This window comes from Pelecanus crispus, chromosome 2, assembly GCF_030463565.1.
Source record: "Pelecanus crispus isolate bPelCri1 chromosome 2, bPelCri1.pri, whole genome shotgun sequence".
Classification (NCBI taxonomy): domain Eukaryota; kingdom Metazoa; phylum Chordata; class Aves; order Pelecaniformes; family Pelecanidae; genus Pelecanus; species Pelecanus crispus.
In genome coordinates this window covers 59,045,381-59,063,540 of record NC_134644.1, presented here as the reverse complement: position 1 = coordinate 59,063,540, position 18,160 = coordinate 59,045,381, and the positions used below count along the sequence as shown (strand labels likewise).

The following is an 18,160-nucleotide window of genomic DNA, read 5'->3' as shown; positions in this document are numbered from 1 at the left end:
GGCTTTTTTCCCCTGGGTCCATTAGAACCTTACAGGCTTGGATGGACCTACCCATCAAGCAGCACAGTGGTTTGTGATGCTGATTCTATTTAAAGACAGACATACTTATTTTTGGTGTTAGTGTTTCCTTAAATTCCTCAGGAATTCATGCATGCAAACATGATTTGATGGGCATCCAGAAATGGCCTGTGGACTGCTAATTCAGTTGTGCTGCAGGCTCTTCTTCAGGTGAGAGGTGTGAGCGGTTTTGGGCTGAGCTTTTGCATACTATTTAAAGTTTATGGCTCTCTTGTTTCATTCAGGTATTAGTACAAGGAGAGCTGAAGTAATGAGAAGTCATCATGGAGGCGCAGTCCCATAGCTCTACCACGACGGAGAAGAAAAAAGTGGAGAATTCCATCGTGAAATGCTCCAGTCGAACAGATGTCAGTGAGAAAGCTGTTGCCTCCAGCACAACTTCCAATGGTGAGTAACAGCAGGGATTTACTAGCAGCCAAACCTACAGTAATTTTATGTTCACTGCATTCCTTGTGAATTGAGCATTTGCACCTGGATCAGTGTTTGTTCTAAGGAAAGGCTAAAGAAAACGAATAAGGCGCAGTGGTGGTGGTGGAAAGTGGCAGGATACAATAAGGCCTGTTTTGGCATCAGGCATAGTCTTTTTCTTCCAGATGTTCTAATTTGATATGTAAATGTGCTAAGTTATTTATTATAGGAAGTTCCTGGTTTTGGCGTTTTGAAAATTGTCTTGATTAGCCTGGCAGGGCTTGCAAGTGCTTTGCATTTGGCCATTGAAATCTCTTACACTAGTTAGATAATTAGTTATTACAAAAGAGACAGAAGTAACTCTGTCAAAATTAATGGCAAAGGGGTTTTTTTATTCTCTTCTTTTACAAATAAACTTGCTCCTTGCAAAGGGTTGCCACCACCTCCCCGAAGTTCTTTAATGGCCAAGGACAAAACATCAAGCTAAGAGTGTATCCTCCCGTGAATTCATTTCAAAGTTGTGAATGTACAGCTTGTAGATTTGCAAAACTGGAGTAGTTTGCTTAATTCTCCCCAGAGATTACCTCACTGGACAATTTTACATATTCTCTGCCTCTCCGGAGAGTGTGTAATCCCAGCCCTGGCCCTTTTATCGTTCAGTGTGAGAGGGCTGAGTATATTGGTCTCTACTAATGCAAAACTCCCTTTGCATTAGGAAAGAAAATTGCTTGAACAAGTGTGGGCAGAGTTTAGACCTGTGGATTTCGGATAGCTGCGGATTAACTTCGTTTTTGCAAATCAGTCTAATAATGGCTAAAACCCAGAAGATGTCTTTCTGCATATTTTGGAGTCCTGGTATATTCCTGACAAAACATTTCCTGTTCGCCCTTTCTGCTTCCATCGTGCTCAATCATCTGGGCTTGTGGTCCAGGTCAGGTTCTTGCTTTGATATCTTGAAGAAAGGTTTCTGCTTTCTCAAAGAAACATGTATCTCCCACTAGACTAAAGCAGAAAATACATGAATCCTACAGCCATACTAGAGGGGAATCTCTGTGGGTCCGTAAAAATTAGATGGCACATGTCCCAGTATCCTTCTGTGTGACTGGACTTCAGATTTAAAGCAAATTCAGCACCTGGTGACCTGCTAGTTGGAGTTGATCCCCACGAGAGTACAGAAACTCTGGAGCAGCTATGGAAAAAGTTGCATCAGTTTTCCAAGGCATATGAAATTAGATCCTCAGCTGGTGTAAGTCAGCACAGACCCATTGCTGTCAATAGAATTACAGTGGTTCACATTAGCTGAAGAGCTCCCCATTGTATTTTTTTTTTTTTTGGATAATAGGATTTTCCACATTGGCCCAACTTTTCAAACAGATGCACACTTAAACACATATGCGTATTCTTTGATATGTCAGGGGTTTGTACTCAAACTCAATATTGGCACATACCTCTGACTGTTTGGGCTAGCTTTAACATTATCGTTAAACATTTAGATTTGAGGGCTAAAAATAAAGCCTTCAAGATGTTTTTGCTTAATTCTGACACTGATTTACCCTGTGGTCAAATAATTTTCTCTCTCTATTCTACCTATCAGCTTTAACGGTAATATTAGTTCTTAACTACGTGCTTCATCTAGGTGGTGTATTACTGCATGTGAAGGGCATCAAACTCCCAAGAGCTGGAATGAGTCTAAGTCTAATGAATGACTAGAAATTTTTGTCACTGCAATTGTCTCCTATTAATGGAATGAGATGCTAATGTAGTACGCATCCTGGGGCCTGAGGCTGCCTTTGGTTAAGGTAATGACAGTTACCTTTGTTTTCAGTGGGTAATGGTAGGTCTTGTTAGTCTTTGTATTTAGGAAAGTCACCAAGATCTCCAAGGTTTGGGTTTCTAATTTACCTTCATGTATAACCAGGAAACTTTCCAGAGATACAGGTTGGGCTTCAAAGGGATAAAACATTCCATTCCTTCCTGGATATGAAAAATTTCCTCTTAGGGTAGAGACTCCATGGAGCATGTACCAAAACAAATACTAATACCAAAACTTCAGGAACTTAAACATGAATTTTACTGTTGCAATGTTTTAAGTTTTGCTTCTTGCAGATGTGATTGTCATGATAATGAATTTTGGTTACGAGGACCAATTTGCATGAAAGCTGGAGCTTGCATTGCATTTGCATCTTTTGTTCTTTAATGCTGGAATGAGTATTACTACAGGAACATCATCAGTTGATGTAAGACACCACTCCTACAAAACATGCAGCCTTTGTTGATTCAGGGCCTTTTTTTTGCAGAGGGCTGTGGTAATGTTAAATGGTTGTGATTTGCATTTGAATGCTGTGTTGAACAAGGTAAGGTACCCTTAAAAATAACAAAACCACAGAGCGATCCTTACTGTTTTTGTCAGAAGACTCTGCTGTCATTGCAGAGCAACATCTGCCTATCATAACAACATGTCAGTGCTCCTCTCCTTCTGGACAACACATTAATTAGCAAAGTTTGCAGGGTAACATATACTTGAGTGACAGCTGTCTGAGGTGTGATGTAGAAAATAGTATTTTCTCAGTAGCGCTGCTGTCTTCTGAAGAGTCAGAACTTGCATCATAAATAGATTGAAAACTGTTAGTTACAGCTTTTATGCAAAGCTTACAATCATGAAGAAACAAAGAAAATGCCATTATTTCAACAGCTCCCAAAAATGAGTAACATCCAGAAGCAGAATCTATGTTAAAATCAATATTGAGTGTGGAAAACTTTTAAATCATATGATGTGCAAACTATTTATTGAAGAGCCTGGTGTATACCCAGGTGCAAGGGGAAGCAAGTGGGAAAGGTGACCTGGAAGGGCAGTTCGCGTGTTAACCCTAACTACGCAATGCAAGTTATGAGGCCCAGACTTGTGGGTGCCTCTTGGTAGGTACCAGCTGTGCTGTAGACTCAAACAATAAGCAAGCACGGGCCATAGTTTACATGTTAGCCACTTCTGCTGAGTTCCTGTCATTACTTAATACAAAAAAGATTTCTGCTGCACTCACCTAACTACAGACTCTGACTATATTGCTAAGATGCTTGCACTGCGTTAGATAAGGGCCTGCCAGCGTTTCCATTATAAACCCCTAATTTCAGGGATTTATAACTACGCCATTAAAATGCGCTCCAGGCCGAAACATGTGGGGAAGGTCTTAGTGCTGGAGCAAATTAAAACTTCTTTTTAAGAATGTGATACATGTGATCAAAAAGGTAAAAAAAAATAATAATAATTTGTAATAACTAACAAAAATCTTGGGTACACTTTGATCCCCTGTGGGACTTTGTAATTTGGGACCACTCTTGCTTTGTTTTCAATTCATTTTTGCAAGCTTTTGATTTTGTTCTCCTTTGTGTTTCATTTTGTGTATCTCAACCAAACTGCACGCAGTTTACTAGGATACATTTCTTTGCAAATTGTTCCTTTTACTCCTTTGTTTGACTGCTGTATTTACTGCTAGGCTAAATATCCAAGTGGGGGAAGCCTGCTAAAGAAAACTAAGGGAGATGTTAATTCACAAAAGTCTGTGTGAATAAAAGGTTTGTGCTGGGGTATAAAGTAAGCTTACTTTTGTGTGTTGTGTGATTTGATGGCCTCAGACTGATCTGCTTTGACAAAGTAATAATGACAACAAATAAATACATTTTTTTTTACCTTGTGACCATGTCACTGGTATTACATTGGAGTAACAAGGCCAGTGTCCCAGACCACCTTGCTACCACGGTGCCATGTTGTCAGGCCTTCTCTTCTGACGGGCGCATCCCTGCCACTTCTCTGGAGACAAAGCAGTAAGACCCTGTTCCCTGCCACGTCAGTGCATGGATTTAGGTCATCGTCCTGGAAGTTGCTGCATGCACATGCAGGTTTCTGTCAAGTTGTGCAAGGAATGGCTTTCTGAAGAGAGGTATCCATTGATAAACTCATTAAAATTAGTTCTGTCCTCCCCTTGGAGAGCCTTCGCCTGGTATTGCAGGTCATGAAACCTGCCTTGCTAGACCTCTGTTGGATGATACGGTACCTCCTGTAATTTCAAGTAATCCCAGGATTAAAAAGAAGTCTTCAGGTGGACGCTGTAAGCATTGCAGGAGTCCGCACGGTGGCTTGCCTTGCTGAAGTGTGATGAAGGCTGAGATGGAGGCTTGCTCTCGGCTCCTCCTCCACGCTGCTCTGCCGGCGAGCGCCAGGGCTGGCAGGGCGAGCCGTGTGCCTGCTCCTCGGCCGCCTTGCCTCGCAGCCTGGCGTATGAGCTGTCACCGAGATCAGCAGCGTGCTAAGTCGATATGTCAGGCTGAGCACTGCAGTGTCGGAGCAGAAAACTCCGCTCGCTCCCCTGCCTGCGCAGCCGTGCTGCCCACGCTCGTGCAGTACCCTCCTGCACCCCGGCACGGGGAATCGCCAGCCCTCCCCAGTCCCAGCGTTGCAGTAAAGTCTTGAGCTCCAGTCCAGCAAGTGCTCAAGCAAATGCCTCGCTTTAGGCACAGGAATAGCTCTGTTGGCCCTAATGTGGGCATTTGCGAGCTTACAGTTAGGCAGTCGCTGTAATGCTTTACCAGGCTGGCTGCTTCGACTCTACGCTTTGCTTTGTAGGTGAATCAGATTTACTGTTAGAGTACTTCCAAAGAGGCGTTGACCAAAAAACCCCACGCTAACCTAACACAGCCCTCAGCTATATAAATTTTTTTTTTTCACTTAATCTGTAGCATGGATATAATTAATTTTTCGCTTTATTTTCTAAAAAGTACAGGGAATTTCTGTGAGGGCTGAATTAATACTTTTACAAGGCAAAGCTGCACTTTGCAGCATTTCTTGGAGAACATTTGGAGATTGTAATACTGTGTTCAACCCTGATTTATTTGCTGTTTGGCTTGTGAATTTTGTCGGTGACTAAAATGCTTTCCTCTTTTGCACATTTTGGCTCTAAACTGATGTTTTTAATGTTGTATTAAAACAATGCACTTATTGTATAGGGACTCCTTCAGTGTCTGACAGGCAAGCACTTATTTTCAGTTTGATGTGTTTTGTCTAGTTTTTGACCCATGAGCTTGTTCCAGTGTAATCTGATATTTCTTATTAACCTATTACTCTGCCTTAGAAAAAAAAGCTAATTATAAACGTATGTAGGTTGTGGACTTGACTACCTTTATCAGAATCAGATAGTTATTGAGAACATACTTTAAAGTGATAGAAAGCAGAAATTATTATCTTAATGATGATGTAACTTAAAACCAAGCTTGATAGATGAATAAATGAGAGGAAGTTCATGCGTCCACTTTGATTCTTTCAGAAGAAGAGCCAGCTTCATCTAGGTCTCCTTTTTTTTTTTTTTCTTCCTAGTAGTTCTTTCAGGGTTGAATGAGGGAAGTATTCAGCAGTCTGCAACCCCATAAGAATCACATTTCCTGTTTAAACTTTCAGTTGGTTACTTGTCCTGCTGCTTGCTTTCAAGCTCACCATAAAGTAGGTGTTAATCATAATACCCATTCTTGGCCCCCCTGTTGGACTGATGTGCTCAGGGTCCCGTTGAGAGGTCAGGATTCAAAAGAGGTTGTTAGGTATCAAGAAACATTGCCTGTAGTATTTTAGTGGCCTGCAAATTGAGTCCTGAATTGATTATATGAGACCTGATTCTACAAAGTGATCAGGAGATGCCCTCCTCCTGTCCTGAAATCAAAGGGGATGGAGGGGCCCTCTTCACTTCTCATTTTCAGGTCAAGCAGGAGACAGCGTCCTGTAGTATTAGATACTGGAAGTGATTACTTCAATGTATAGGTTTTTTTGAGGGTTTTGTTTTTCAGCAGGACAAATACTGCAAGTAATTCCTATCTGTAACAGTGGCATACAGCAGCATGAAAAATAAGGGTAGAATGGTCACATGTGGTAGTGCAGAAGAGTAAAGGCGAAGACCTGAACTTGTAAGATTTTGTGTACCCTTCTGTTCTAATAATTGTGGCCAGGTCCTGAGAGGATAAACTAAAAGAAGGTACCTGTCCTTGGGGAAGATGGGCTCTCCTGATGCTTGGAAGTATTGGAAGCAAAAGTATTAGAGGTTGTAATTAAGCGGGGACTGCATGTCTTGGTATTTGTAATCTGATGTGAGTAGCTGATGAGAGATGATGAAATACATGTTCATTCGGAGTAATGCACCCCTGGTCCTTTATGCTTACTAATAAAATTTCAGTCATCAAGTTAGGGTTTATCGTAGACTGTAATAACTCATTCTGCCTAATACTGTTTTCTAGTGTTGTTCCTCAGTGAGCCAGCCCTACCCTTACCCTGCTCTAAAGCCAATGATCTGCAAGTGCAATACAGTATTGCTTCATTAATTCTGCTAGATTTCCCTCCTTTTTTCCCCCCTTCTCTCCCCTCCCTGCAGTGGTTAATAGCGTAAGGGATATTAAATGTCAATCCTCCTGTATCCCTTTGCAAGTTCCAGAAAGAGATGATTGAGTGGCTTATGCCTGCAATCACTGTAATCAGTAAGTAATGACTTAACATCCTGCTGGATAACACGAGGTGGAATCGGGAGAAAACATTAGTTAGCAGCAGAAGCTTACCACTTGGACAAGGTGGAGGCTCAATTTAGGGAATTATACACTGGGGATTTTTTTTTTCCTGAAAAAAACCAAAAAAAACCCCAACCCCAAACAAGACACCCAAGCAACCACATTACAATTGTACCTGGGTTTTGAAATAGAGTGAGAAGTGATAAAAATAAAAAGGTTTAAAATAGATCTTTACAGTATGGCAGAGGTGCCATGCTCTGTAGCTTGAGCTTTGCCCGAGTCCAGTATCAATCAGACCTCAAAAAATTCAGGCATTACAGCCCACAGTACTGATGGGGGAGGGGAGGAGCAACCAAGAGGTTTGATTTTTAGTAGGAAAATGGCTGCTGTCAGCTGAAGCTTCAGTGCTATTGTTAGCCTTCCAAAAAAGGGCTCACTCACTGCCATTAAGTGCTGGTCTCTGCAGAAGATACCCTAAAAGAGAAAGGGCCTCCTAATGACCTTGTACCGCTGTGCCAGCCCGTGCCACCGAAGTGGAGAGGCTGCATGGCAGCGTGGCAAGGCTCTGCAGCAGCACTGCTGCTCCAAGCGATGGCATCTTCCTCCCAGCCGCTGGAAATGGGTGTCAGCCAACACACGGGTGCCGTGCCAGGCTGCTGGGGAGGATCAGAAGGGCACTAAAAAAATGAAAGTAGAAAACTCTCACATCCTGAGAGTTTTCCTGGGTCCTGAAAAGAGGCCAGACTTGGGAATCTGCAAGTGAAGGGAGCTACGCGGAGTAGGTCGTCCTCTTAAAGTAAATAAAAAGAACTTTTAAAAATCCTCCTAACTGACTTTAAACCAGGCAACCCCTCTGGCAGGCACAGTATTTGGCTTTACAATTTGAGCTGTGTAAATTAAGGCAGTTGCAGTAATTAAATTACTTAACAGGTTTTCAAATGGCATTAGTCAAATAATCAGATGTCAGTATTGCATTTGATTATATCCCTGATCTGTATGTTTCTATTTACTTTTTCCCTTCTTCTCCCCCGCCCCCCCCTTTTCTTTTCCGGAAGATATAAAACTTCACCTTCTGCTTACATAGAAATTGTTACTAAATACATATGCCAGTAAGTGGGAGAAATGTGCTTAGGGTATGGTATGTGATTATGTAAAGAAGGTACCGTATTAAAACTACGTTCTCTGTATTCTTTCCAAGACATATCTCATTATTTTGGGGTGAGGGTGGGAGGGGAGGGAGATGCGTTCTTTTGCTATCCCAACTAAGAGGGAATGAGATGGATTTTATTGCTGTGTTATTCTCTTATTTCCCATTAAAAGTCTTTGCCTTTGATGTATACTGCGAGTGGTCACAAATTAATTTGCAGATTCTATTTTTGTTAGTAAGGCCGCCAATTCAGAAAAATGTTGATTCACTTGTAAATGTGATCTGGACCTACTGATGAATGTGTATTTCAAGTGCGCAGAGGCACTTGAAGAAAAGAGAAGTACACAGGAAATACTGGGTTTTGTTCAGATGATTTTAAAATTTGGCCTGTAAGGCTTTATGGGTCAGATTATCAAAAAGCAGTTCCTAATCTTGTGCCTGCAATCAGCTGGAGTCTTGCTACACAGGAGCTGTGTGTGCACATTCTTTGCACATGCCAACCGCTTAAAATACGCTGGTTTCCATTCATTTAGCACGACTTTTCATGCATGTTCCATGTGCAGCCAAGTGGAAATGTGAAAACTTTAAGTCCCACACATGCAATAGCATGAAAATGCACCCAGATACCCCAATCTAAGGGGATTTTTCTGTTCTGCTTAATAGAACAGATTTGTACTGATGGAGTGTTTCCTAAGATGAGACGGCAAATTGCTGAAACTTAAGTTAGTCTTGCAAACTGTGCACTCTCTCTCTTGCTTTCTCTGTCCCTGTCGTGTGCTTGCTTTTCTCTTCTTTTCCAGCGTAGAGGTTCATGCATAACAACAGAGGATTTTGTAGAAAAGTTCCTTCTGGGACTGACTGGTATTGTTTTCCCCTCCTCCTGGTCTCTCTCTTTTCTTTCCTTCTTTCTCTCCGTTTTCTTCTCCCCCCCCCCCCCCTTTTTTTTTTTTTTGTTCTTTCTTCTAGTTTTCAGAAAGTTGAGTTCCATCCCAATTATTAAATCTTCGGAGACCATTCCCACATGGTTCTGTAAATGGTAGCTTCATCCTGAGTTCTTTCATCTCTTTTCCTGCTCTCCTGGCTTGACAGTTGAAAAGGTCTGACTGTGCCACACAATGGTTTGATTGGTTTCTCTAGGGGAGGCTTTACCCTGCCTCATCATTCGCCAGGCAGGTGGACCAGAAAGTCTCTTGATTCTTTTGTTGCCTCTCAAAGTCCGAGGTCTTTGACTGAATAAATCCTCCGTCATGGGATAATTTGCTAAAAGGAGACTGAAAGATGTGAGAGAAAAGCCTCACTACTTGGGTGCTGAATTAATGAAATAACTGGGCCTTGGAGTTTGCAATTGAAAAATCACCAGGAATGCAATGGGTGGAGACAGGCTTCAGAATGCAAGCCCGTTACTTCCCCGTAATAAACTATGAGAGCTTTAAATGATATTACTAAATACGCCGGCTCGCCTGGCCGCCTCCAGTTATTTGCATTTGCAGCCCCGTTCAGCGGGGGAAGCCCGAGCAGAATAAAAGCCGTTTTGGTGCAGCGCCTAGTTAGTCATTAGATTATTACGAGGGGCTGGAAAGAATTCCATATGACAGAACTAGGGTTGAGTTAACACAGGACGAAAAGTAATTTACAGATAGGCTGTCCTCAGCCATCTTCGTAGCCCCTGATAAGGTTTCATTTCAGAATGGATAGGCGACATTTCCACTTACGGGCCCATTCTGCGACACCTGTGATAACAGCTTCTAGATCCTAATTGAAATTGGTTTCAAAATGGATTTTCACTTTTCTCTGTCTGTGGAAAATATTGAATGGACTCAGAGCTGCCACAGAGAATCCCAGACCTTGGAAAATGGAGCAAGAAGCCAGGATCATCTTTCATAACTGTGTCGATGATATGACAGTTTTGTTATCTGTCTTATTAATGAAATCATTGATCACCTGATGAGGGAGATAATAAACTACATTTTTGTCGCTGTTCAGGAAGCTCAATTAGATTTTTTAAAAATACAGATGGGGGAAAACCAAGCCAAAACAATGAAGTGACCATTTTCGGGTCTGTTTTCAACTTTGCTTTTCTCGAAGAATTTTAGAATGAAAAAGTCTCTGAGAGTGTAAAATGCTGACTGCATCTTGAGCTTATTGAAAGTAAAAAGGAAGAAAAAAAAAAGCAAACCTGATGCTCACATTAAGACTTAGTTATTGTTTTTCCTTTTTAACAAACCGCACTAAGTAAATAACACTTAAGTCCTAGTAAGTGCCATGGAAACTCAGATGAACTGAGAAACAATGGAGCTCAATTTTAGCTGAAGTGGGATTAGTGATCCCAACTCTCTGAATGCCCTGACGTGGACAAAGGGCAGTGCTAAGCGTAGCGAATGCTTGCCGTGATGCTGGTGCTCCTGAAAATGATTTCTTCTTTAAAAATGGGCGTCAGCCTTCAGCTGTTAAAGCCACTCAGGCATTTTGGAAAAAAAAAGTTCCTTTTTTTAAAGTTTTTTTTTGTACTAACGGACTTGAGAAGATTTTTAAATGCAAACAAACGTAATAAACTGCCTGCTTGGGATAAAATGTGTGTGCAGGCTTTGAAAATAAAGCCTGAAAGGATTTTGTGATGTGTTGTTTCCCTGGCTGTTTTCTAATTATTGGGGAGAGAGATAAATCTGTTGTTTGTGCTTGGTTGCTCTGGAATGTGCGCTGTATTCCTTGAGGAAGATGGGAAGGGATAGTTCCTCTGAAGAGGGATGCCGGTGACTTCTCATATTTCACTGTGAATCGTATCCTAGGTGTTTCTTCAGTCCCTCCGCTGGTGTGGGTCAATCTGTCCCCCTTTTTAAGCTTGAAAGGGGAGCTCTGATCAAAGGCTTGAATGATGTCACTGATCTCTGGTGATTGATTAGGAACAGAAGTTCTGGAGCATTTTGCATGTCCGCCTTTTCCTTATCACTTCAAATCCATTAGTGCCTACCCATTAGGGTAGTGTTCAATCCGAGGAAAAATAACCCACGCACATAGGTATATATATAAGTCCCCATGTATATGTGTATATAGAGAAAAGGAATAGAAAGTGTACAGGCTTCACGGTCTGAGTTATAAATGTCTTTTTCCTTGATGTAAAAGGAAACAATTCTTACTGGTCTGTGTTGATACAGGGGATATTTATTAATTGCTAAACTCTTGGGTGTAATTCTCCTCTGTTCTTCTGCAGCAGCTTTCACAGATTTAAATCCACGAAGGTCTCTGTTGTCAGTGGGGTTTTGGTTGCTTTGCCTTAATTTGCTGTAGTTTACCCAGAGAGGAACCATAGCCCTGCTTGTTATTTCTTTGCTGTGCCTGTGATGCACGTTAAGATCCACTGTGTGTGTTAGTGGCTTAGAGTTATTTTTTAGAGGTGGAAAAATATTTTAAACGTGCGTCTCTTGGAAGTTCAGAGTTAACCAGAATGTATGCTAAGCTGTTAAGAGAAAAGATCTTTTGTTCGTAAAGGAGGAGCAGTCCTCTGACTCTCGGTGGTGTGGGCGGTCAGGCAATGGGGTTTACTCATGTACGTAATAAGGGTGGTGTGCGTGAGCAGGAGGTACAGGACTTGAATCTGACTTCAGTGTGGTATAGATGAGGAAGATGGGTGGTGTGAAGCTGGAGCCCACTCCTAAATATTCCACTTCTAACAGCATATTGTGATTTAAACGAGGAACTTAAAAACTCTATACAGGCTTTAAAAATCTCGAGTTAATTAATTATTCTGGTAAATGGAAGCTTTCAGTATGTAGGATAATTCAAAAATGTTAATGTTATTTTCGTGTATCTCTTTTCCCCTTCTTTTTGGTAGGTTGGCTCATTTCTCTCTCTCTCTCTCTCTCTCAAATCTCCTTCGCTCTCTCTTCTACTGTTGTGCATTTCACACCAGGAGATGACAAGTCTTGTGATTGCAGCAGAGGCAATTGAAAGAAAATAAAAAGAGAGTTCTTTTTCTCTGGTGCTGGCCCATGAACATACCGTAAAAATTGGATTAGACACACCTAGAGTTGGGATTGATTGCATCTTGAATGGGAAATTAGAACATCTGAAAAATTCCTTTTTGGATGGAACAGAAGCACAAGAAGGAAAAGTTGGATGGAAACCAGAGAAGAACTGTAAATCACTATTAAAGTTACTTCCTATGGTTTACCATTGGCTGTCAAAGAAAATTGCCTCGGGCTTGTTTATAGCTAATTCCCTTTATAGAAAACTTCAATTTGTGGACTGGCCTCTGAACGGGATTGATAACTCTGTTTGTAGACCAGGATGGGTATCTAAAGATAACAGATAATGCAAATGAGCCTTTTTTTTGATAAGCCAGGGAAGCAATTATGGATACAACTTGGTTGATGGATTTCAGAGAGCCTTTTCACAGATTATGGATTTTTTTTTTTTTTTGCATTATAGTTTTCTTAGTGGTGTTAGAAAAACAAAATCAAAGTCACTCGAATAGAACTAAAAAGATGGAGCGGCTGATACAACCAGCTTTCCTACCACTTGTAAACATAGCGAATCAGATTAAAAAAATAAACAGGCAGTCCTCAGCCTTCTCTGGGAGAAATATGATTTGATAAAAATGTGTGTTTAATATTCAATTTACAGTTTCATCCGAAGAGTGTAAACCTAGATGTCCTGTGGGAGTTTACAGCCTGCTCCAACTTCAACTCAGATAAAACGCTCCTCGTAAACTGTCTTCCTGCTTTTATTTTTGAATCTGTATTTCTGCTGGAGAGGAGGAGGGCGGAGGTTGGACCCCGCGAGTTGTTCGAGGCTCCCCGGGGTGCTCAGCACCTGTGACGATTGAGCCCTTAACCCTGGGCTGCTTTCAGCGCTGACCGCAAGGCGTAGCCGTGCAGCGCGGGCTCAGGAGGCGGCTGCACGGCGTGGCACGTTTCCCTCTCCACGGGTTTTCCCATTGGAAGTGCCCCGGAAGCTGTGGCTTCTCACAGCCAGGAGGAGACCTCGGCGGGAATGGTGGCTGCTGAGCGGGAGAGGGGTGCCTTGGCTTCCCCACCGCAACCGTTTGGCGTAGCTTGCCGGTAGTCCAGCCTGCTGCTTCTGCCCGTTCCGGGCGGCATTCCCCATGCGAGGAGCGTGCCCTTTCCTTACCCTTTGGGGTTTGTGGGGCTGCCCCGAGGAGGCAGAGCTGCCTGCTCCCTGCGGGTCAGGGGGCATCCACCCACCCGCTCGTTCCTGGGGTTAGGGCTCAAAACGGGGAGCATGACTTGCAGGATCCACCGTGAGACAGGGATGAGACAAAATTAACCCCGTAAAAGGTGCATGGTAAGGCGTGTTTGTAGTTGTAATTTCATATCGTTCTTTAGTGGTAAGACTGAGCTTTATTTCATTTAAGGCCCCAGTCCACAACTCACTGAAATACTGAAAGGATTTTTAGCAATTTTAACTAGGCCAGGCTTTAAATATTTAATCTGACATGTCGCTTTCCAGTCTCCTTACTCAAGCCATTGTCTTTTAGTTGGTTCCCTTCAGTGGGACGTCTGGGCTCCTGACGCCCTTGATCACTGAATTATAACCTTCACCTCCGAAACTTGAGATAACTTCTCATGAAGCTATCTCAGGACTGAATCCTGGAAATGTGCTTTCTTTTGCAAATGTCCTATTTGAAGGCTCTTCTGTGTGATCAGAAAAAAAGAAAAAAATAATTATGACTTAGTTCCCATGCAGTTTAGAGTGACTCCTTGTAGTTTGAAGTACTCGAGGTTTCAGGGATTTGGTAAGATATAAACTTTATTTCTATCATGGAGCCAGTGGCACAACTGCCATTGACTTCCATGGGAGCAGTATGGGAATCCTTTTATTTTAATTGATATTTAAATATTCAGTCAGAAACTGCTATAAAACTTGTGTTTTTCACAGGCATTTTCAGTGCCTTCATAACAGATCATGCCTCTCACTGGAAAGCAAAACTGAAACCAGGGGAGTCTGCTTAGAGAAATGCCAGAGTTCTATGCTGTTACCTGAACATTATTTTAAACCTCCTTTTCTGAATGTGTGCGTGATGAATTATTTCTTACCTTCGGAGACTTTTGGCTGAAGAGTTAGAGTGAGTGGACATTGGCATCTTTCAAACACCGGGACAGGTACAGGATTACAGTGCCTCTGCCAAAAAAGCATGGATCTGGAATCCCTCAAGGGATTTCTCCTAGCTTCATTCCCAACATTCATCCCAATCTAAGTCAGTGGCATGTTTTCTAAGTATTGGTCAAGGAAAAGTATTTATGGTAGGTTTTATTTAATATTTGCAATTTTCATCTGCATCAGCATCTTCTTCTGACATTCACCCTGAGCTTAAAATATCTGTTCCAAGACACCATTTTGTTTGCTGACATGATTAGAGGTTAATGTTGCATATATAAGAGCGGAAACAATTTAAAAGTCCTGTTCTCAGCTTTGAACACTTTCTTTTCAAAGAGGACAGGGGGAAGTAGGTTGGTTTTGCTATTTAAATTCCCAAAGACTTTTTTTCTTCAGCCATCTAACTTGAATCAGAATTAAAGCCTTGCATACATTATTTATTTTTTTTCTCTGAGAAATAACCTCAATATGAAGGATACCAAAACATCTCAAGTAATAAAAATATTTCAAGGGACCGTGATTTATTGCTACGTTTATCTTCAAGGCTCAAAACAGATGCTAAAAATAAGCCTACTCTTAAAAAATATAATTTTAAGTGAATAAGAATCTTGAACACAGGTATCAAAAATTCCACCAGGTATTTACAAGAGAGGGAGAGAGAGTGAAAGAGTGAAAAAAAGGAAGAATGGCAGGACAGGAAGGAAGGAAGGAAAGAACGTGCTCCTCTGTGGTGCTCTCATTTAAACAGATTTCAGGTGAATTTTTTGGCTGTCATAGTTGGACCGAAAACCTGTCAAAAATCAGTATTTTCGCATTGTTAGACAGAAGTCATTGTTGTTCATGAGACCAGTACTTTAACTGCAGAGGTGTAAGAGCTTGTGTGTAGGTGCAGAGTAGTTGGTACAGAATAACTTAACATGAATTTTCGTAATAGGTGAATCTCCGAAAAACATTGTATTTCAGACTCCTTAATTATGGGGAAAAATGTTAACCTTTAGACATAAATGTTATACAAGAAGGGAGAGCAACACGAGTTTTTTGGTTTGAGTGTCGGAACATAATTGAGGCTGCTGCTTTTGTGTTTGCATTTGGCCAGGTGTACCCTGTTGGATTTACATTGCTTACCCTCCAAGATGTGTAGGCTCTTTGGGAAGTGAAGGCAGAACCTCAGTAAGAACAGAGCAAGAGCAGGACGTGGGCACAGTGTTGACTGCTGGCTTTTTACAGTCCCAGATCAGATAAGTCAGACTTACTGGCCAGGCCTCTGTGTAAGTGGGGTTGCCTTGAGCATGTGCTCAGCAGGGATGTGACGGGCATCCCTCGTATCTGCAGGTCTCAGGCATGGTCTGGCTGTATGCGGTATTGCCTTGTACAGATGCTTCTGGATTTCCAGGAATCTTGGCTGCTGTGGAAACCAAATCCTTGGCAGTCGGGTTGCAAGAGCCCTGTCTTGCAGGCTTAAACTTATTTTAACGTGGTGTGTACCTAAACAATGAGAAATTTAGAGGAATCTAAGGAAGATCCTTTATTTTGTTGAGCTTATATTTTGTTGTAGCAATAAAGAGAGCAGTGAAATTGCTTTTCCTTGGTTCTGCCAGAGGAGTTGGAGAGGGCAGCAATGTGTATATCTCAGGGTATCAAGCTGTAATTGAAAGGGAGTGCATTCAGAACTTAGCAACAGTTAATTCTTCTTCAAAATGTAAAGAGTCCTTGAGGTTAGGTGGATGTTAAGTAAAGTAAACATAAGCCATGAAGAGGTATGATCTCACTGAAAATCTGTTTCCCAGCTTTCTGTCCCTTTAGGTTGTAGACTTCTCTTTCGCTTGTTCTGGAGGTCAGGCAGAATCAGTTTCTGACCTGAAAACTGAGACATAAAAATAAAAATGTGCAGATGTTGCAAACAACATGGTAACACTGGTCCTTCATCTGTTCCCTTCTCCTAGATAGGTCCATCCAGTCTAAACTTTCTCTTAAGAGGTCAGCAAAGAGTGTGAAGTTGGCTCATGTGACTACTACCACGTGATCCCAGTTTATTTCAAGGAATGGAGTTGGAAGGGAGTGATGGAAGGAGCTAGAAAGGGAAAAGGAGATTCCGCGTAGACTTTACAGTGCTTTTGTTAAACTTTCTATTTTGTTTTACTTTTTTTTTAAAAAAAATTGGTATCTGGTACAACATTTTTGGTTTTTAAAAACACCCGTAAAGCTTCTATTCGTAAACATGTATTTCTTTCTGTTTCAGTGCTGGAGATGCCTGTGAGTAGCTTAAAACTAAAAGGGACTGTGAAGGCAGGGGAAAGGAGGAGGATGTTTTACATTTCAGTGTTTTAGGAAATAAAAATTAGCAAACACTAATTTTTCTGTTCTTTCCTATTCTTTATTAAAATCCACGGGATGTGGATCAAATGACTTTATTCAGCGCTGAGCATTTCAGCTACCTTGAAATGGGAGACTGCAGGCAGTTGGATAAATTCACTGGAAACTTGCCCAGTTTCACTGTTGCTTATATAAGCTTGTCTGTGTCCTCTGGGGAATACTATTTTGTTAACATGTTGTATCAGGATGAGTATCCCTATGTTCCCTTTAGCTCTGGGATGCTAGAAGGAGATGAGTGGTGGTGATGGTGATGATGATGGCACACTCTCTCTCTCTCTCCCCCCCCCCGTCCTTTCTGGGGTTAATGAAAGACAGTCATTAGGGACCTTTGCCAAGTCAGGGTGCTACCCCTCTCTGCTTTGCTATCATCTGGAAATAACATGCAATGTACATTACTCACGATAAGCAGTTATGGTTGAGTTATAAATTATTTTGCAGTTGCTGTGTTTTTGGAATTGCCTAGATGATAGTTACACTTCTTGTGGAGCCAGCATAATTAAGGATGTGTAAGTGATTCCCTTATTAGACTGCCTTCTTGTTGGGTTTCAAGAAACGAGCCATCACAGCTTGTTTATACGCTGGTATTTATCTCTGCAGATGTACGTTCAGCTCTTGGCTGTGCTACAGTTAAGATGGGATTTGAGGTCTTGTCCTTACCCCTGTTAGATAGCTGCTCATGTCAGAAGGAAATGCCTGAGAGTTTCTCACTTTTGAGATGAGTACTGTAAATTCACCATTGGGGCAGATGAGACGGCTGTGAATCTGTAAGCACCACAGACTGGACCTGCTTGTGTTTGCCATGGCGGTAGCACTGGGACACATCCGTTTGTGGAGGCAGACCCTTTCTCTCATGAATGCACATGCAAATTCCTCACTGGAACTGCAAATGAGCACATGCGGGGTGCACCTAAACGTGCTCCAGTTTACCCCTGCATCCTTCTGCGTGGGTTACTTAATGCAGAACTGTGAAGTCATGCTCTCAAAAGTCCATGCCAGTAGGTAGCTATCCAGCTTCACTATCTATGGGCCTAATTTTATGTCAAGAATTGCCATCAGCTTGGCAATAAACCCTTGCAACTGGGTACTAAGTCTGATGGTGCTAGTTATTTGCATTTTATAGTGCTTGTTGCAGGCTGGAATGCTCTGAGGACTCCTGTGAGGCTTGGAGTTACAAGGACAATACATGTTATGGCACATTTCAGACTGAAAGATAATCTGTTAGGGTATTTATTGTCCATAGAGACACTTAGCATGAAGGTTCTCCCATGCAGAGCAAAGAGAGATGCTCTCCTGACAGAATAAGGGAGACCTACAGTGGAGCGGATCTGTTGAGGGCAGCGTGAAGAGAGGAGGCTGGGAAGTGGGTTGGGTAATGACAGTGATCACTGAGCTGAGGTGACACAGGTCATCTCATGGGGTTGTGTAGCAATCATTTATGTTATCTTAACTCCTTGCTGTCTCCCTAACTGGTAGGGTCCATTCCTCTTCCTTGAGAAGTCACTTTTG

At 41.9% G+C, this 18,160-nt stretch overlaps 1 protein-coding gene across 2 annotated transcripts in view; it reads left to right on the top strand.

The window, feature by feature from the left end:
* Positions 1-341: 341 nt before the first annotated feature.
* The window catches only part of GLI3 (GLI family zinc finger 3), a 197,155-nt gene continuing 179,336 nt past the window's right edge, over positions 342-18,160 (top strand). For both annotated transcript variants that reach the window (XM_075704872.1, XM_075704871.1), the window contains exon 1: positions 342-465. In XM_075704872.1, the coding sequence (XP_075560987.1) occupies positions 342-465 (124 nt within the window). The remainder of the gene's footprint in view (positions 466-18,160) is intronic.